General features: G+C 42.0%; 1 protein-coding gene across 2 annotated transcripts in view; it reads left to right on the top strand.

Moving 5' to 3' along the window:
* Positions 1-15,615, top strand: part of FGD3 (FYVE, RhoGEF and PH domain containing 3) — a 53,644-nt gene extending 38,029 nt beyond the window's left edge. The window contains exons 14-18 of one of the 2 annotated variants that reach the window (XM_066613943.1): positions 1,540-1,662; positions 5,153-5,305; positions 11,173-11,313; positions 14,632-14,692; positions 15,221-15,615. In XM_066613943.1, coding sequence (XP_066470040.1) covers positions 1,540-1,662; positions 5,153-5,305; positions 11,173-11,313; positions 14,632-14,692; positions 15,221-15,231 — 489 coding nt within the window. In that variant the 3' untranslated portion in view covers positions 15,232-15,615. Of the gene's footprint in view, positions 1-1,539; positions 1,663-5,152; positions 5,306-11,172; positions 11,314-14,631 lie in introns of both variants that reach the window. The other variant, XM_066613942.1, reaches the window with a different exon arrangement.
* The last annotated feature ends 5,287 nt before the right edge of the window (positions 15,616-20,902 follow it).

Raw genomic sequence — 20,902 nt, 5'->3', positions numbered from 1 at the left:
ACAATCCACAGTATTGTTGTGCAGTGTAGTTCTATGAGCTACTGTGCTGTCCTCTGCCCTTTTCAGCAAATACCAGATACAGTTGGGGTTGGAAAAGAGAATGAAGCAGCTGCCCTTCAGCAATTGGAGATTCTGCTTTAGCACAGGTATAATGTTCCCAGGAAGGAGCAGTAGGACCATGACATTGTTATTTCCTGACCAGGAGTTGCTGCAACTCCTTAAAATAAGCCCACTAGTTTCAGCAGTTGTGACATGGTGGCTTATCAATATGCCTAGGATCCACCAGTGTTTGGTTGCTTGTGCTGGAGTGGAAGAGAGGGAGGGTTGCGCAAATGCAGTGAAGAGCTTTGGCTCCTGCTGTGTTTGTTGATACAATTACATTCTAAATACAATATTGTAAACATGCCATATTACTTTGGTAGCTATAAAAACATTAAATAAAACAGCAGCTTAAAACAACTGTAACTAGAAATGTTTGTTAACGTCAGCTTCATGGCTGGTTTAAATGCCTTTTTTAAAGGAGCAGATTTATTCCCCACGGAGAAGGTGTGGTTTTCCGAGGTGACAAGTCTGCTGTTCTAATCCATGGTGGCTCATGGGCGCACGGAGATCACTGCTTGATGTTGGTAGTGATCAAGAAGGGAATATATATGTTGGAACCAGCCCTTATTAAAAAACCAGCAGACTTTGAATTAAAACCAGCAGACAAAAAATCTGTAATTCATGCCATAAAATTTAATCGTTGGTTTTTGTACAATATTAATTTCTTGCTCTTTGGGTTCAAGAAAGGGATGTTAATATAAACTAAATAACCATTGAGTGGTAGTGGTGTTTGCTGCTTTGTTGTTAACTTGCATTATTAAACTATTAACATCACAGCAGCCACCATATTCTTACTGGCATCTGTTGTTCACTGTGCCCAAAGCATAGTTTTTTATACTCTGTCATTGGTACAAGCTACAATTTGAGTCTTTTCAATGATTGCAGTAGGATAACTAAGGGTCAAGGAAATGTTTGTGCATCTCCTGGCTACTGTCAGTTCCACAGTTTGAATAAACTTGTCTAAATTCTTCATAGTCTCACTCCAGTTAGAGACTGATGGACCTTAACGCTGGTTAGAGTCTAATGGATTTACAAGTAGCCTCCTGTATATATCTCACCTTTTGCTAGCACAGCAGGAAGTATTTTCTGAGGGAAAAGCAGCTCAGATGTCAGGAAGGGTAGAGAGACCTTGAGCACATCAATAGACTTCTTTAAAAAATCTATACAGTATTTGTTTCAGCAACTTCAACTATTGCAAAAGGCTGTTTAATGACTGGCCTGGCCACTCCCTTGAAATGTCAGGAATTGTTTGGCAACAGAAGTGGTTATGGGCTAAAAACTGCTGGCAAAGCTTGGGTCAAGGTGCATATGGGAATCTTAACACTCTACTATTTGTATGTGCTTTATAGATTCCATTACTTTTGACATCTTGCTGCCTTTTATTGGTTTTGCAGCAACCTTGCTTAACTTCCTTTTTGATTTCATTTTTCATTCCAGCCCGAGTGCTGCAGAAAATCTTCCAAATCAAAGCGAGACAAGGAGAAGCAAGCTTGCAAAAGTTGCAGTGAAAGCTTTAACTCTATAACAAAAAGACGGCACCATTGCAAGCAATGTGGGGCTGTAAGTATTGGAGGGAGAACTCAGTGTCTGGGGATATGCTGTTGGTACTGTATTCAGAACAAGTTGTAATAGTCTACACATTTCAGCCAGGAAAAGGATTTTACTTTTTTTAAAACCCTTTTAGGACAAGGGAGTACTTTAGTATGCATGTCACTATTTTTATCCACTGCCCAAAACTTATCTTCTGGTCTGACATGTTAATTTAAAATGGAAATCATACTGCGAAAAGGAACATGGATGGCACACTTAGGACAAATACAGATTCTGAATAAGAAAAACATTTCTCCATCTGGCATTTGCACATCTTTTTTTAAACATACAAACAAAGAAGTAAATATCATTAAAATCAGTGGAATTTTATTCCAACACTCATTGACTTCAGCGAAATTTTGTTCTTTTTCATGGTCTCTGTGCAGTCGAACCTAGTGGAGTTCTGATCATGTGAGGAGTCAGCCTCAGAATATTCCAAGCTCTGTCAAGTATTCTGTCTTTGTGTCTACTGTCTAGTGGCAGATCCCTGGAGGTTCAAGTCTATGATTTCTTTGTTTATCTAAATGGCCTTATTTTCTCTAGTGGCATGCTGTCCTGATAATTGTTGCATGCCCTTCAAGTCCAGATGAGGTAGTCAGGCAAGGGTAGTCACTAGGAAATATAAATACAACTTCTCCAAGTAAAGGGGGGAGGGAAACGAGGCACAAGTGAAAAATGTCCTTGGAAATCTAACTTGAGTTTGATGCATTCCTGGTCTGCCTTGGGCTCCCTGTATTTGTAGTATTGACCTTTGACACATTACAAAGGTCAGGAGCACATCACAACAAATAGAGGTGCTGTGTTCATTGACTTCATTGATAAAGAATCAATGTTCAGTACCTTGGAAAATTCAACCATTGACATGCTTAGATTCTTCTAATAACTATAGTAGTAAAGATGTTACATTACCCTCCTGAGTCCAGATAGGCCAAAGAAAGCTAATGGAACTTTTTATTTCATTACATTAGTGTTTCTGTGCCATCTTTGTCTTCATACTCTCACAGTATATCTGAAACATCAGTACATCAAACTTCAGTTGAATGGCTTTCCGATGTTCAGAACAGGTTTTTTGCAAGATGTTTTGCAAAGAAAAGAGCTTCAAAAAACTGAGTCGAAATTGATAGTGAAGTACTACAGGTGTTGTACAATAAGACGTGGACATGGCATAAGAGCCATGTGAAGGGCTTTCATGCATGTAGTGTGTTTTGGAAGTGTAGAGCAAGGAAATGATTTGTAATATCTGTCTGGTTAAGTATCTCTTTGCTTTCATCTGGGAGCTTGTAGAGGAAGTTGCTGTTGAGCAATCTTTTATGAATCGTTTGAGCTGTTCTTAACAAGGCATGCCATTAAATTGGACATCTTCAAATATAATGTACCCCACAATGAATTCATGTCCTTGCAGTTCTGATTTCAAAGCAGACTCTTAGGATAATCTATGATGTACTATCCCATCCTCATCTAGAAGATTTGGGGAAGTGGAAAGCGGTGGGTGAAATGTGCTTGTTGAAAGGGCTGGATCAGTAGCGTTATTTTTATGTTCATCCTGAGTGCTTGAAACCTTCCAGGCTTCCTTGTATGTTTGGCCATGGTTTAAAATCCTTGTCTGTTTCAGGCACAGCTCTGCTGTGAACGTTGTGGTAGGGGTGTTTGCTCAGATAGTTTTAATACTTTATAGATATTTATTTGATTGGGAAATACATAGACTTCTAAGAAAATGTACATTTTTCTACTTTGAAGATTCATTTAATAAATCTTCATTCATTAATATATCAATATATTGTCTTCAATGTATTAACTGATATATTATCAGTTAATATATCAATATTCTAATCTTCAAGGAAACTTAATGAAACAGATTTTCTGTTTACTCTGCAGAACGCTGTCTTTCCTACAGAATTTCTCAAAACTTGAACATGCCATATAAGTTAAATTACTGAAAAATTGCTCCAGGAGTAATATTAAAATTTCTTACATGCTGAAGCTGTCACCTCGCTTTAGGAGACTTAGAGCACAATTCTGAGATTGTGCTGGGTGGCACAAGTCTTTTGCACCAGCCCATAAGAACATAAGAACAGCCCCACTGGATCAGGCCATAGGCCTGTTTAGTCCAGCTTCCTGTATCTCACAGCAGCCCACCAAATGCCCCAGGGAGCACACAAGATAACAAGAGACCTGCATCCTGGTACCCTCCCTTGCATCTGGTATTCTGACATAGCCCATTTCTAAAATCAGGAGGTTGCACATACACATCATGGCTTGTAACCCATAATGGATTTTTCCTCCAGAAACTTGTCCAATCCCCTTTTAAAGGCATCCAGGCCAGATGCTATCACCACATCCTGCGGCAAGGAGTTCCACAGACCGACCACACACTGAGTAAAGAAATATTTTCTTTTGTCTGTCCTAACCCTCCCAACACTCAATTTTAGTGGATGTCCCCTGGTTCTGGTGTTCTGTGAGAGTGTAAAGAGCATCTCTCTATCCACTTTATCCTTCCCCTGCATAATTTTTTATGTCTCAATCATGTCCCCCCTCAGGCGCCTCTTTTCTAGGCTGAAGAGGCCCAAACGCCGTAGCCTTTCCTCATAAGGAAGGTGCCCCAGCCCAGTCATCATCTTAGTCGCTCTCTTTTGCACCTTTTCCATTTCCACTATGTCCTTTTTGAGATGTGGCGACCAGAACTGGACACAATACTCCAGGTGCGGCCTTACCATTGATTTGTACAACAGTATTATATTGGCTGTTTTGTTCTCAATACCTTTTCTAATGATCCCAAGCAGAGAATTGGCCTTCTTTACTGCCATCGCACATTGGGTCGACACTTTCATCGACTTGTCCACCACCACCCCAAGATTTCTCTCCTGATCTGTCACAGAAAGCTCAGAACCCATTAGCCTATATGTGAAGTTTTGATTTTTTGCCCCAATGTGCATGACTTGACACTTACTGACATTGAAGCGTATCTGCCATTTTGCTGCCCATTCTGCCAGTTTGGAGAGATCCTTCTGGAGCTCTTCACAATCACTTCTGGTCTTCACCGCTCGGAAAAGTTTGGTGTCGTCTGCCAACATAGCCACCTCACTGCTCGCCCCTGTCTCCAGGTCATTTATGAAGAGGTTGAAAACCACCAGTCCCAGGACAGATCCTTGGGGCACACCGCTTTTCACCTCTTTCCATTGTGAAAATTGCCCATTGACACCCACTCTCTGTTTCCTGGTCTTCAACCAGTTCTCAATCCATGAGAGGACCTGCCCTCTAATTCCCTGACTGTGGAGTTTTTTCAGTAGTCTTGAACTGATTATGCCATGGACTTAGGGTCTGAAATGCCTGCATTATTATCATTCAGGATTTTGGGGTTAATCCTGAATAGGATTAACAGGGCCAGAATGGTTCATATGGATGTTTAGTTTCCAGTATTGACTTATGAATTACACAATCTGGTTTGTTTCCTTTAATCCAGGTTATCTGTGCAAAATGTTCTGAATTTAAAACGCTTGCTGATAACAGCCGCCACAATCGGGTGTGTAAGGACTGTTTTCAGTCGCCGTCAGCAATTCCATACATCTCAGGCAACGACGCTGCAGGAGAACAAAAGAAAAAGATCACCATGGAGGTATGTCTTGTTAATTAATTTCTAAAATGCTGATTGCCTCAGCACAAACACGTAATTTTCATTCTTCTATCCTTCATTATCATTCATCATTTAGTAGTTCATCATTTACTGCACATAGCTAACAGAGGGCTTTTGTGTGGTTAGTGCTACAGGGACATGTGTTCTTTTCAGATAACTTCATTTTCTATACACCTTCCCTGAATCCTCCCTGTCCCTGTACATTTCTCAGTCATTACTCCATTTAGTATGAGTGAAGTTTTAAAAAAAACTTTTTAAAAAGTAACCCAATCAGAATTTGTGTGCACGTGCGTGTTTAAGGAAACTGTTTACTGTGAAGTCAGTGCACATTGTTTCTAATGCTTGCACACTAGAGAATTCTTCTGCCAGAAATTTCATCCCTTGAAATGTGTATTATGCAGGGCGACCAGATACAATGGAGGACAGAGTGCCGGTACCTTTAACCACTGTATAGAAGAGGGAATTTTGGCAGGTACAGCTTTAAAAACCCTTCCATGTTGGGCTGCACCTGCCAAAATTCCCTCTTCTATATCAGGGGTATTCAAACTTTTTGGCCAGAGGGCTGTGTTACGTGAAAATCCCCCTTTTCCTTAGTTGTGATTTTATATCTGGTTATGTTACTAAAACATCATGCAGGCCACCCTTCTCCCAGCACACTTTTCCAAGAAACCCTGGCCAAGTCACAAGCTCATGGTTACAACATCCACCTCTCTAGGAGGAAGAAGTCTGGCATAGTAAATCATTGTTTAAGTGTCTCCTATTCATTGTATTGTTTTAACTCAATCACTGCTTAAGTACTCTATGCAAATTTGAACTGCCTTCCTGGGTTACTGTATTGTGTAAGTTCCCCCAGCTAGGAAGCCAGCCATTAATTTTGCTGATAAGGGACATCCTGACTCCAAACGCCTTGCTGGGTGTCAGTAAACAAGCCGAGCTCAGCTCTGGTCTGAAAACCCCTTTTTAAGAGAGGGCTTTTTCCACACATGCTCTCTCTCTGGCTCTCCTTCGAAGGTAGAGGGTCTCCTTCACAGGACCCCCCCTCCCAACTGCTCTTCAGGACAGGTAACTATCTTGCGCCTGACACTCTTTCCCTTCTTTCCCCCCTTTTTCTCCCCTTCTCTCCCCATCTTTAGTTAGCAACTGGGTTTGGCAAACCAGGGACCTCCAAAATCCTTCCCTACAACCTCTCCCTTTTTCTAATTTCCTCGGATGCACCAAATACTCTCTACATGCAACCACCATAAAAGCTAGGTACACTAGACTCAAGTAAACATATACTTATCATTTTTTCCATGTGCATTATGTTTACCTTTGTGCTTTTTGTAATAAAACTATAATCTTCTATTAAAAGTTATCTTTATTAACTTTTTATTAAACTTTTTATTAAAAGTTATCCCAGTCTCCTCTTTAAGCTAAAAAGGAATTTCTCTGCATTGCGCCGTCTTGTTATCCAGCCTGCGATCCTGAGGTTCCAACAAGGGCACTGTAATAATTCCCCTAAAACAAAACAGCCCTTTTGGTAACAGCTGTACCAAATGTCTGGCACAGTGTTGAGGGCCAGAAAAAAAATAAATCGTAAATATAAAATTTAAATAAATTCATTATAATTTCTCCAAGCACCAACACACACCACAGAAATAAAGCACACACTCAAATGGACTGACATTCTCCCACCTCCCCGACCCTCAGAACACACTCTGGGCATGACTGGATCGCAGATCCAGTTGTGTTTGGTTGAATGGACCAGAGGCTCTCAGTGGACCAGAGGCTGGCCATGGGCTGGATAGAGGCTTGCCCCAGGCCGCATCTGGCCCCCGGGCTGGGGTTTCAACACCCCTATTCTATACAATGGTTAAAAGTTTGGGCACTGTGCCCTCCATTGTATCTGGTCACCCTGGGATTGTGATTATGTTTTGAACCATAAAAACTCAATAGCTACACTTAGAGGGAGTTTGATTCATTGTTCAAAGTGTTGGATGAGGAAGTGGAACATGTGGATTTGGACTTCAGCATGGCAGGTGAATTTCAGCTTGTCTTCAGTCTTTTCTATGTGTGTGCAATTACTCTTTGATTTTTAGTTGTATTTCTGTGTGCAGAGCCAAATGTGTGAATTATTAGTGTTATGTGCAGATGTTGGCATGGATCAGTGACACAGACTATAAACTTCTTTAAATTGTTTAAGCAGTAAGTTGGTTATCAGTAAATCAAATTGAGTATGCTGAGAAGTCTGAAACTCTTGAATTCTTAGTGCATGGAGATGGAATGTAATACGTACAAACTCTGGCCAAGCAACATAACCCATCCGTTCAGTTGATCAGCCATGTAGCTATTACCATTTTCATCATTTTCTTTCCTTATCATAAAATAAAAACTGGTCTGACTTCAAAGCTTTTTTCCTACCACAGTATTGCCACGCCTCCTCTTCTTTCCATTCCTACTGCCAAAATGGGTTCTTTAACAATCTATTCTTTCATCTTGGCTGCTGATTTCTTGCCTGTATACACACTCTGCAGTTAGGACCAGTGGGTTCCACTGTACTAACAACTTCGTTTCTCTCAATGTGACTTTTATGCAATGGAGGTGCTATAGTAGACACTGAGATCCATTAATATAAGGTTTGGAGCTTTCAAAGGCAGGAGGAGGTAGGTGCCCTACCAAATAGTGTTAACTAGATGTTCTTCAACTGTGAAATGCATTTCTCTAAACTAATTCTGCAAATAGTTCCTGTGATACCTAAACTTGTCTTAGGGCGCAATCCAAACCTGCGCTGGAGCAAGCAAGCCAGGAGGCTTACGCTGCATCCAACGCAGGTTCGTTGGCTGCAGCAGCTCAGCCAGGGGCAAGGGGAAGCTCTTACCCCTGGGTAAGGGCTGCACGCCCCTATGGGTCTCCTCGGACCTGCGCCACCTCTGGAGGTGGCGCAAGTCAAAGGAGAGAAGAGCGGCTGGAAGCCGCTCGGGTCTCTCTGAGGACGGGGGTTGGGATCCGGCATAACTGCCGGGTCCCAGCCCCGCCCCCAGCTCCCTGCGCACTTGCCCCCGGGGTTGCCCATCGCCCGCCCTCCCCCCATGCAGAAACGCCCCCTCCCTGCCCCCCACGCCTACCTTCGCCACTTGTGCCGGCACAAGCACGCCGACACAAGTGGTGGCACAGGAGCTGCTGCTGAGGTTTCTGCCTGCCTCTGCATGTCGGCGCATCTGAATGCACCGACATGGCTTCCGCCCACGTCCCACTCCACGCCCACTCCAGGGCCTCCTATGCCGGCATAACTGCCTGTTAGGATTGCGCCCCTTTTCAATCATTTCTTATGGGATAAAATTTCCTTTTTTTAAGTGCCATGAACGACATTGATGTATGGCTTTTGTATATTTACATTGATTTTTAGGAGACGAATTCAAGTATAAGTTTTGCTATAAGTTCAAGTTTTCCAGTCCTGACTTATAAAGAGGACCCCAGTGTTACAGAGGAAGATTTCATCTTTCTGTGATACCGAAAACCTAGAAGTGAAAGCTGTACTCCGGTGCAGTAAATGGAAGGGCACTAAAGACTCTCAGTGGGTGAATACTTGCCCCTCTAATATTCATAGGGAAATTTCCTCAAAGAGGCTTCTTGGGTGGCTTCATTCAGCCCAGCCTTATGTCAGCAGAAGCAAGGGCTTGTTGTAGATTGTGAATGAACTGTAAAGCACACATTGGAGAAGCCACAATGGGGACGTATGAAAAATTAGACACTGCATTTATACTTTGCACATTTGGCTGAGTGTTAAAAGTGCAAACTGGAAGTGTATGGAGGTTGCTATTTGGATGTGCTGTGCCCAGATGATGCAGTCCAGAAAGAACTACATATGAGAGTTGCACCAGTAGCACCGTGCACTCTTTATTCAAGTGCCATTGCATTTTGTTGTGACAGTCGTGTGAAATCTTATTTTCTATTGACTATGTTCAAAACATTTCATGCCAGAGTTTTTAAAAGTCCTTGGCAACTTTAACCACAGCATCTTCCTCATTTCTACAAAGTCTGCAGCGTTGTGAACCTAATTTAAGATTACAAGTGGTGCCTTGATATCCACAAGGTAATCTGTTCTTGGACCCCTCGCAGATACCGGAAACCATGGATAACATAATTTAGCCATGGTTTGAGCCCCTTAAACCCTCCAAAGGCAAGTGGAGCTGTTCTCCAGTTGCCTCTAGAGGGCTTTCTGAAGCCTGCAGAGGCTGTGCGCGTCTGCTCCTGACCTCTGTGGACTTCAGAATGGTCCTCATGTGCCAAAAAAGCATTTTTGCTTTTTTTTTTAGCAAAAAAACCCCTGCATTTTTAAGTGCTTCTTGGTTTTTTTAAAATGCCTTTTAAGACATTCTGAGGCCGGTGGAAGCCCTCAGGAAACTGAAGTAGTGTTTTTTGACTGTAAGGGCATTCTGAAGCCTGCAGAGGATGCAGATAGATGCGCGTGGCCTTGGTGGGCTTCAGAAAGCCCTCCAGACACGACAGCCTTTGGAGTGTTCAGGTGGGCGAAGTCTGGCTCAACGCAGGTCTGGGGATCTGCTGCTGATAAATAGGCTCCACATGTACTTTTATTGGTTTTTGCTGTCAGGTAACTATTATTATAAAAAAATTTCTGAGTCAAAATCTAGGTTAACGAGACTACTTATTTTCTTTCTTTTTTAACATTGATCATTAGAACTCTTTAAATGTCATAATGGGTTGAGAGTCTAAACATTGACTTGTTCTTTGTAGGCTGATTAATAATGAAAGAAATATTGGAAAAGCATAATGAACAAGTGACCACCATTTATGTAGTGCATTTTAGTAGTGTTTATTTCATATAAACTACAACTAATAGATACAATTGTTCAGTATTTTTGGTCTGCAACTGTTATATTCAAATTAAACTTGTCCCACCCTGAGAGCGCTTGGAAACTATGACTGTGGGGTTTTGGATAACCAAAACCACATCCTCAAGAATGAAATCTAGAAACTTTAAAATGACAACTGTGTTGCTTTGAGCTGTTCTTGCCCTTAAAGCTAAGTACCATCCTATAAAAAAGAATTATGGAATAAACCAGCCAAATCACAGAGGAGTTGGCTGGCTGCCAGGAATTGCTACCCTAGCCAATGAAATACAAGCCTGTTTCCTCTTTAAGAATATATGCTGTTGTCTTTCCCCAAAATGGCTAGGTTGAGCTAAAGGGAATGAGAAACTGGTAAATTCTAGGAAGGTGTTAGCTTTGTATAATCTCATTATTTATGTGTGTGTTCACAAATTAATGATACTGTTGTGATAAGGAAAGCATATCAGTATTTCAGTGTTTCGATTTGAGATGACCAGCATCTCCATAGCAAATGATTCACTACTGCTGTAGTTTGGTTATACTGTGTCTGGCAGCAGTTCTATATGTGTGTGCTTAGTGAGAGTTGTTTCCAAGTAAATAATAATAGGAGTGGACTCTCCTAACAGTGCTCTGGGGAAAAGAAATTTGTTTTCAGCCTAGAATTTTGGTTGTCCTTGTAGCAGTATTGCACTTCTGCTAACACAGCTTCCTCATTAATTTTCAATCTCCTCCCAACCTACTTTAAGCCTGAAAGTAGCTGTGTCATCTTAATTGCTGTTCTCAGTTTTCACTGTGGAGGTGGAATTTTAGTGTGAAATTTTCCAAGAACATTCGTGTAGCAACTACAGCATGATAATTAAACCGCAGTACATTTAAAACTGATATTCTGGTAATCACAGTTCTTCAGCATTGTCTACGCATCAATGAATATTTGAACATAAACTGTTAAGATTTCAATAAATTGTAAATACCTTTGGAATTAATAGAAAGTGCGTGTATTTTTTTTTTTATTCCCAATAGAAGCAAAGCATTTTGGGAGCAGAAAACAGTCTTTTTAGCAGCCACCTCCTGTTCCAAGAAAAAGGGAAGTGTTGGTGTAAAGTATGGGTTACCATTCCTAAGACGGAACCCCTTGTCTTGTACCTTCAAGGAGGAAGTCAGGTAATAATGTTGGGATTTTACATGCAAGCGCTACATGTGCACATGCACACGCACATTGTGAAATAGGCCAGAACAATAATTTGTAAACAGTTTGAGATAATTGCTAGTGTGTTATGAAGAATAAGCTAAAGGTTCTGTAGTCTCTGACTACTTACCCACAAATTTCCACACCCCGCACAATCTATTATACATTACTTTTAATATTCCTGTTTACAAGAAGCTTATAATCTCCTTTTTTCATATCTCCTTAAAATACCTTAAACTGCATTTTATCCTGTTTCTCTTTTTTTAAGGAATACATTACATAAGCAATAACAGGTCTCCAACAGTGTCTGTCAACATAGTCATTTCTGACTGCAAATGAGTTGTCAATTTTACCAGTATTGACTTCCAGGATTTCTGTTTTTTAAAATTCATCCTTTTTAATCTTCTTTTTTCATCCTGTAGACAGTGTGTGCAATATGTACATAAAAGAGTTCATGTGTGTCATGTTCGTTATTGGGAAGATATACTTAGATGTTTAGGGACTTGTGTAGAGATACAAAGGGTGAGGTGGGATCTTTTCTTTATTTCACTACTTTCTTTCTCTCAGGGCAGCTATTTTCTTTATCTCACATTCCCTAAAATGTAAATCATTTATAAAAGTGCTATGTCCTTCCAGTTTTAATTCAGGAAAAGTTTAATTCAGAAGCCTTCAAATGTTCTTTGCGGGGGTGGGGGAGCTGAGCAGACATCTTTTTTTTCTTAAAGGATATACTTTTCATTTCATTTCACCTTTATTGGCATAAAGGAGAATATACAATGATTATTTTATTTGCCTCTGTTTTAACGTAAACATTTTTTTCAGAGAGTTCATGGATGTTGAGAAACATTCATTCCCCCCCACCCCGAGCAGTGGCAGTACGACAGCGTGACTTTAAATCTTCATTTGATTTATGAAGTTTGACTCTCTGACAGTATTAGATCTCTGCAACTGTAAAACTGCTGAGAGTGTACTTTGATAATGTATGAAACAAGTAGATTTCCTCAGCTCTAGACTGCTCAGAGGAGCATCACATTCATTGGAAATATGCAGCATTAATACAGCAATAAAAGCAATCTTCAGATCTCTCCCTGTCGTCAACACTGAAATGATAAAGAAGGGCAATATGTTCACTGACAGAATATGCAGAAAAATTGCTTTCCCATCTCAATTGGGGTGAAAGACACCATGTGTAGAAAACCAATATATACCCATCTATTTCGGTCCCAAGAGCCTTGCATGGATGACAGGGAGAAGGAATAATAAGTTGCTAATATAATTACAAGAAAAGAGCAGATTTGGAAACCTGGTAAGCTCAACAGCTCCGTTCATCTCCATGCTTGCTTCCTCTCTTGTGTCAAATAGTAGATGCTCTTTTCTGGCTTTCATTCATGGACTCCCTTATGAATGTTGTGAGGGAGCTTCAGGGCACATGAGCTAATGGAGTCATAACAGTGACTACTATTGCATTACGCTTAAGGGAATGTTGCTGTCTTCGGAATACTGCTCTTTTCAGAATGCTGATATTGAGATTTCGCAATATTGAAGGGGGGCAATCTAGATATTGCCCCCCTTCAAGAAGGTGCAAAAGAGAGCGACTAAGTTGATTACGGGGCTGGGGCACCTTCCTTATGAGGAAAGGCTACGGCGTTTGGGCCTCTTCAGCCTAGAAAAGAGACGCCTGAGGGGGGACATGATTGAGACATACAAAATTATGCAGGGGATGGACTGAGTGGATAGGGAGATGCTCTTTACACTCTCACATAATACCAGAACCAGGGACATCCACTAAAATTGAGTGTTGGGCGGGTTAGGACAGACAAAAGAAAATATTTCTTTACTCAGCGTGTGGTCGGTCTGTGGAACTCCTTGCCACAGGATGTGGTGATGGCGTCTAGCCTAGACGCCTTTAAAAGGGGATTGGACAAGTTTCTGGAGGAAAAATCCATTATGGGGTACAAGCCATGATGTGTATGCGCAACCTCCTGATTTTAGAAATGGGTTATGTCAGAATGCCAGATGCAAGGGGGGGGCACCAGGATGAGGTCTCTTGTTATCTGGTGTGCTCCCTGGGGCATTTGGTGGGCCGCTGTGAGATACAGGAAGCTGGACTAGATGGGCCTATGGCCTGATCCAGTGAGGCTGTTCTTATGTTCTTATATCAGGACCTGCACCTTTGGTCTCCTAGGCTGACATATTGTCATTCCTTTCTAAACCAAACTTCCTTACATTTGTTGTACATCTTTTTTTTTTTTTTTAGAAAAAAAGAGTTGAAATTCACAAGGCTCAAACAATTTGCAAATCCATTTTTTATATATTTAATATTGCAAAAACTCCATGCAAACCATTAAAAATGCATTTTGCCCTGTCTTTCTGAAAATTCAAGGCAGAATGCAAATAAATTCAGTATATGATGTTCAAGACCAAAGCCTGCAGAGAAGCCACTGCACAACAAAGCCTGTGGAGAATATCAATCCAGCAACAGATTGCCCAGTGGTTCCTGAGCAACTCATTAGCTTTGATGAGTATGATATGCTAGTCAGGTATTTATGATACTGTAGTAGACTGTGTTGAAATCCTGGATTAAACTCTGGGACCTGGGGACAGCTGTAAGACAGCCCACAGAGCAGGTAGCCTGGTGTGTTGTCTCATTGGCTGGTCATAAGCCTATGGATAGACAGACGCACTTTTCTCTCTCACATAACACCACAACCAGGGGAAATCCACGAAAGTTGAGTGTTGAGAGAGTTAGGACAGACAGAAAAAAATTTATTTACCCAGCGTGTAATTAGTTTGTGGAACTCCTTGCCACAGGAAGTAGTGATGGCATCTTGCCTGGATGCCTTTAAGAGGGGATTGGACAAATTTCTGAAGGAAAAGTTCATTACTGGTTACAAATCATAGTAGGTAAGCATAAGCACTTGGTTTTAGAGGCAAGCTGCCTCTGATTGCCAGATGCAGGGGAGGGCACCAGGACGCAGGTTGTGTCTGTTGTCTTGTGTGCTCCCTGGGGCATTTGGTGGGCCACTGTGAGATACAGGAAGCTGGACTAGATGGGTCCTTTGCCTGATCCAGTAGGGCTCTTCTTATGTTCTGGATATAAACTAAAATAGATGTGTCACTCATGTACTTAATTCGTCTTCAAGTAGATCACAAAATTTTCTAGACATTGTTGGCACTCTGAAGTGTTTTACTCTGACTTCTAAGCAGATGCTTATGCTGTTAACCTATTCTATGGTTTGTTTTCACTCATGGTCACTGTTGGTTTTCACATCTTCTTTTCTTTTGTATGTTAGGAGGGACGTATTCCACGCAGTATACCCCTGCCAGGATATGAAGTTGACTTTCCACATTCTGGTGAGAAGTTTGAATCAAAATACGTGTTCAAGCTCTCTCAGTCCCAACAAACTATGTATTTCAGTGCAGATGACGAGGAGCTGCAAATAAAATGGATGGATATTCTCACCAAAGCATCTAGAGGGGAGACTCACAATCCAAGTGAAGAAGCCAATAATTCCTAGAGTTAATACCTTTTTATGTGGTCCAGGCTGTATGGGGGAGAAAAAGATGAGTCACTTGAACTTGTAATCATGGCACTTTGAAAATCTGTATGGCTTTATATTTCTGTACGTCTGTAGAGGAATTTCAGTGGTTTCTTTGCTCCCCTCTCACTTTTTATTGTACGTTCATCACATATAGTACTGATTGTCTGACATATATGTTGTTAAATGGAATAAGTAGGTGTAGTTGTTAATGGTGTTTATGTTGATAGTAATGGAAAAGGGGGGAAAAAGAAAAGCATTAATTTTATCAAAGGTAATTGGAAAACCATCAGTCAGCCATCCATTTCTCTCTCTCCTCTCACTATATTTCTTTTTCTTTCAGTTGCTGATTAAATGCAAGATGTGTATAGTCTGTGAGTTACAGGAGTGTTGCCTTTAAGTTAATTGTTGTACAAGGCTTGTGGCTGGCCACTGACATGCTGTTCTGTCTGCTCTTTTGGGATTAAACAAATGATCTCCTCTGTGATTTGTGAGCAATGTAATGAAATTGTTTCTTTTGGTAACACTGTCTGTTCTTTCTTGAAATGACCTTTCCACAAGACAAATACTGTAGAAAATGTTTCTAAGTCTTCTGAAAGCCATTGAAGAAGATATCTCAAACTATCAAGCATTTCTATATATATAAATATATATTGGTTTTTTACTTTTACCCACACTTTTCTGATTTCTTTATATGGCCTCCTTTTTAATGTATGCAAATGTTTTATACTGCAAACTGGGATGTTACCAATAAATGAACATTTTTGTACACCCAGTAAGGTGACCATTTTTTGTTTAGAATAATTAACTTTTTTGAGTAATCAAGGATTTATTTATATAATTTGTAAATACCACATATTAAGAATTTTTTATGACTGATCTAATTGAGACTTAGTCTTCAGATTAAGACACTTGTATAAATTGAATTTGTAATTTGTTTCCTGTGTACCTTTTGTTTGCAGAAGTATTTATGTATTCAAATAAAAATCCATGTCACTTATTTCTGAGCCAGCTCCTCAAACTGCAGCAAATTTATGGCCTAATCCATTGCCAACTGGGCACCAACGTACCACACATTGTGGCAGAGGAGACTGCATTACAGAAGTCGCAAAGCAGCCTCTGCCAACACATGCTGCCAGGCTGCTGGCGGAGTGGCCTCCTGCATGCCAGTGGAAGACCCACCAGAGCAGGTAGGTGAAATGGGGCTGGGAAGGCAAAACAGAGGAGAAGTGGGAGAAACGGAGTGGAGAAGGGTGGATTAGGCCCAGTCGAGCTGGTGCAGTTCCATGTTGACCCACTGCAGTTGCTGGTGCTTACTCGGGGGCAAGCGTACAAATGTTTCCTTACTCCAAGAAAGCCTCCCATAGCCAGTCTCCTGCCCTGCCCTGCCCCCCTGTCCCCTCCCCGCAGGATGGAGTGGAAGCCATGCCAGCACCACTGTATTGCTGCACAGCCATTTAGTTAGGATTGGGCTGTTGGTTTGGAACCATAGATGTGAAACAAGTTCCTTGGTTTTAGTCACCATCCAGCACTTTTGCCTTCCCCGTAGCCTGTTCTGGATGGGCTCAACCCTCCACAGCCTGCTTTGTCACACACTTTCAGCGTCAGTGTTCATCATACCTGTGTACTGACATCAGAGCCAAAACTTCAGAACCTGGGGCGCTGCCTGTCTTTGTAACATGGAGTGACTGGAAAGTTTGCCTGGGATCTGATTGGTTAAGCACTGCTTCTCCCTGAAAACAGTAACTGCAGAGGACTGCATGTCTTCTGTACCAGACAGTAAGACAGAGGGGGAAAAAGGAAATCCTGGAGGTGAGATTGCAGAGCCCCGTGATAGCTGAACTGTGGCATCTGTTAGGAAGATAGCATTTGCTACGGGGACTGGTAGTCTGCAGTATAAATGCAGCAGTTGTGCTGAGTGGAGTTCAGTGGCATGGGAAGAGGAACTTGTTTTGCAAGAGGATGTGGATCATAGTTAGGTATAGGTTGAGCCCTTTGCAAGGTATGATGCTTTTGACCTGACTGCTGTGGTATGATATACTCTGCTGAGTAAAAGGAAAAGAGAGAGTGAGGAAGTTATGCAGGTCAGCTTTCATTGGTGGCTAAGCCTAGGAGAAAAGGGACCCCCATTCCTGACAGCCACAGTTATGTGTAAATAGCTGATATTTTAGCTAATTAAATATGTGAACATTATCCCATGCCAGACTTCTCCAATTGGCTGCTGGTTGCTCATCCCTGTCGAGCTACATCGCTATTCTCAAATGGAGTTTGATGATGAGGGAGATGGAGGGCAGGGTTCCTGTTGTCACCTGAGATGCTGCTATGGAAAAGGAAAAGAAGTCCTCTCAAATTCTATTTCAGTGTACTTAATTTTTTTTTAATAGGAAGGGAAAGCCCATGTACTCCATAGTGGTAGAAAGATGCCCCCTCAGCTAAATTGATTAAATGCAGTGCTTAAAATGGAGCATGCCAGTGGTGGTGGGGAGGTTTCATTAACCTCTTGGTTGCTAAGGATTGTAAAACTGGTTGGATACGTACAGTTAAGACTTTTTATTTCTCCAGGTGAAGATTAGAATAACTTAAATAACAAGCAACTAGAATGAATGAAACCATAATGCTCATGAATTGCATCTTCTCTTCTGGGATGGAACTTTCAAACAGCTTAATTCACTTTGTTAGAGAAATTTGAATCTTATTTTTCTGATCAGATCAATCTGCCGTGCCACTGAAATTCATAAAGCAAAAATTATGTAGGAATCTGGTGACATTGATGCCTTTAACCAGTTGAGAGAAATCTTTTGTTAAAATGTGTGATGGCTCTGCCTGTGCTTCCAGATTGAAATGATACAATCTAAGTAATAGAGTTTGATATTAAAAGGAAAATGGTGGGGGAGATAGTTGCTGATTGGTTATACGTGGGTTATTATTCTTGTCAGTATCCATGGAGTGCAGAACTCTTATGAGAAATATAGTAAGATGGTAATGCCAGCAACAGTGTATATGGTGAGTGGAACTGCAGTATAGTCGGAATTGCCACACAATACAGTCACTCCAGTCTATATCACATGTGGTTGCTTACATCAAACAAAAATTACTGCAAGTGAAGATGACAAAAACTACTGTATCCTCTGTTTGTCTCCTAGGGCTGCCAGAACAATTTTACATTCATGGATCTCTGTGTAAAAGGCACACAAAAGGATGAAAAACCTTAGAAAGCTTTGTGCCTCTTGTTGCATTTGGGTTTTTTTCCTTGGTGATCTCCTCTCGCTTTTCTCACTCAAATGCTTCCTATCCCTAGGTTTGCAAGTTTTCTTGAGATTGAGAGTTTTTTGTCCTGGCCTAATACATGCAGAGAGTTGTGTGGCTACTTTTGCTGATACAGAATAGATAAAAACAGCTCCCAAAGAATGGGGAGGGGCAGGGATGTTGAGCTGTCCTTGTGGAATAGTAAAGCACCTGGAGATGACTTGTCCTCCACCTAAACAAGAGAGAAGTTTGAAACATCAGAAATCAATGAACTCTTTACTCAGCTATGGAACTTACTTTTTTTAGCCTTGAGCAAGCTGTGCTTTTCTCCCTGTCTAATGTATGGTTGTTATGAGACGAGAACACTGATTCGAGCTCCTTGGAAGATGGGCAGGAGAAAAACAAAATAATGTATCGGTTTGAAATAAGGTGCCTATTGATGGTTAGACCAGTCAGACTGAAAAAAGGGAAGTAACATACAAGTCAAGGAGCTGTGGACAATGACCACCTTGCAAGCATGAGTCACCTTGTTGAGGCTAGTCAAGCTGCTCTTATGGTTTATGGACAACGCATGTGGCCCACTAGATATGTAGTAGGTATGTAGCCCAATACAGTGGTAGCAGGTATGAAATGTAGGCTGTTTGAAGCTGTTCCTGTGTGCTTTTGTTTGGGTGTGTTTTTTTAATGGTGCTTGTTCGCAGTTCTTATTACTGTCTGAACTAAGAAGAAAGGAAATGCCACTCCTATATTTTTGGTTTAAAGTTGCAGGAAATAAGTGAAAATGGTCTACTTCAGTTAGAAAGCATAGCTGAGCAAGTACCTATGGTTATTAAGGGATTTAAGAAGGAAATTCCTTTGCAGATTCAGACTTATGTTCGTCTGGTCCAGGGTTCTGTTCTAACAGCAGTTGACCAGATGCCTCTGGGTCCTTGCAATTAAGGCATGTAAAGACAATTGCTTACCTTATTTGCCCTCAGCATCAGTTTTAATGAGGTAAGCTGCCCCTGTACAAGGAGGTTCTATTTAACCACCATGGTTCAGAGCTGCTGCCTCCAGGAAGTTGTCCAATCCTCTTTTCAAGTCATTTCAACTAGTAGCCATCACCTTATTTTATTTTATTTTTATTTTTTTAAACTACCGTATTTTTCGCTCCATAAGACGCACCTGACCATAAGACGCACCTAGTTTTTAGAGGAGGAAAACAGGAAAAAAAAAATATTCTGAACCAAATAGTGTAATAAAATATTTAATAAACTATAACAGAATAACATTTGAACCATGTAAAGTGAACAGCAGTCAACAGTGGCATTAAGAACCATTATCACTGTCATTAACAAATGGAGAGACTTAAAGGTTTGAGTACTCTAGTTTTCTGGAAACCCCAAGAACTCATCATCGCTAGAGGCAGAATTTATGAAGCTCACAAAAGCAGGTGCACACAAATAGGGGATCACATTATCTTTCTGCTACAATGATGTTCTGCCAAATTCCAATCCACTGGGCCTCGTGCCCGCTTAAGGCTGATCAGTCCCCCTTGTGCAACTCACCAGTACAGCAAGCAAAAGTGAGTCCAGTTCCAGTCCACAGATGCCAAGTAAATCAGTCCCATCAATCAGAGTTGCCAAATCAGAGTCCAGAGCCAATAAGCCAAATTACAGTCCAAGGTCAGGTTCCAGGTAGGTCAGTCAAATCCGTCAGGGTATCCAAGTCCAGTCACAATCCACAGTCAGATTCCAAATTCAGTAAACCCAGTCAGTCAGTCAGTCTCCTCTCCTACCTCCAACCTGCACTCCTTCAAAACCCACAAACCCTTTCTGCCTCAGGTACTCCTTATATCCCTGAGGGCCCTATTGCCTTCCAGCACACTCTGCTGGATGCCCAGGCCTTACCCTTAAAGGGGCCACTGCTGACACCACATCTACCTCCTCGCCAGTTCTTCCGTGATTCCAATACAAATGAACACGTGGAAAGTCCAACCACAACTTGAATTCTCAAGACACAACAAACCTCTGGATTTATGGTGAGAACCGAGCCTTGCCTGGGGCTTGTGCAATAAGCAAACACTGGCATTCTGACCAAGGAGACAGTTTTTTCTTTGTGATTGGGGGGGGGGAGGCTTACATTCATTTGCTGGATGAGGTGAGTGAAAGTGCCCCTCCCCTGCTGTGTGAGTGTGTGTGGGGGGAGGCAGAGCATCTGTGTGTGTAAGAGAAGGGGGCAGCCTGTGTGTGTGAGAGAGGGGGGAAAGTGTGTTGCAGAGAAGTTGTGATGCTCCAGGCTTGGGGTGGGGGGAAAGAGAGGCTGTGATGCTCCAGGCTTGGGGGGGGGAAGCAAGAGTCTGTGATGCTCCAGGCTTGGGGGGGGGGAGGAAGAGAGAAGCTGTGATGCTCCAGGCTTGGGGGGGGGGAGAGAGGATGTGATGCTCCAGGCTTGGGGGGGGGAAAGACAGAAGCTGTGATGCTCCAGGCTTTGGGGGGGGGAGAGGCTTTCCTGGGAGTAAGCCCCCCTGGCTCTAATGGGACTTACTTCAGAGTAGGCATGCACGGGATTGGGCAGTGAGACTGCCACCCTACCCACGCTTTCCTGGGAGTGAGCCCCAGTGACTCTGCGACTTACTTCTGAGTAGATGGGCTTGGGCTCCGTCCTGCGCTGCCACAGTCCGCTCAGGCACTGAGGAAAGGCAGGAGCCCACAGGCCAGCTCAGCGTCTGACTGCCCAGGGAAGCCGAGCAGAGCGAGCGTGCAGGGGGCGGGGCCAGGCAGGAGGCGGAGTTTGTTTT

Source organism: Tiliqua scincoides, chromosome 2 (assembly GCF_035046505.1).
Source record: "Tiliqua scincoides isolate rTilSci1 chromosome 2, rTilSci1.hap2, whole genome shotgun sequence".
Taxonomy (NCBI): Eukaryota; Metazoa; Chordata; class Lepidosauria; order Squamata; family Scincidae; genus Tiliqua; species Tiliqua scincoides.
Note: the sequence above shows the minus strand (reverse complement) of the source record. Positions and strands in the feature narration are given on the sequence as shown.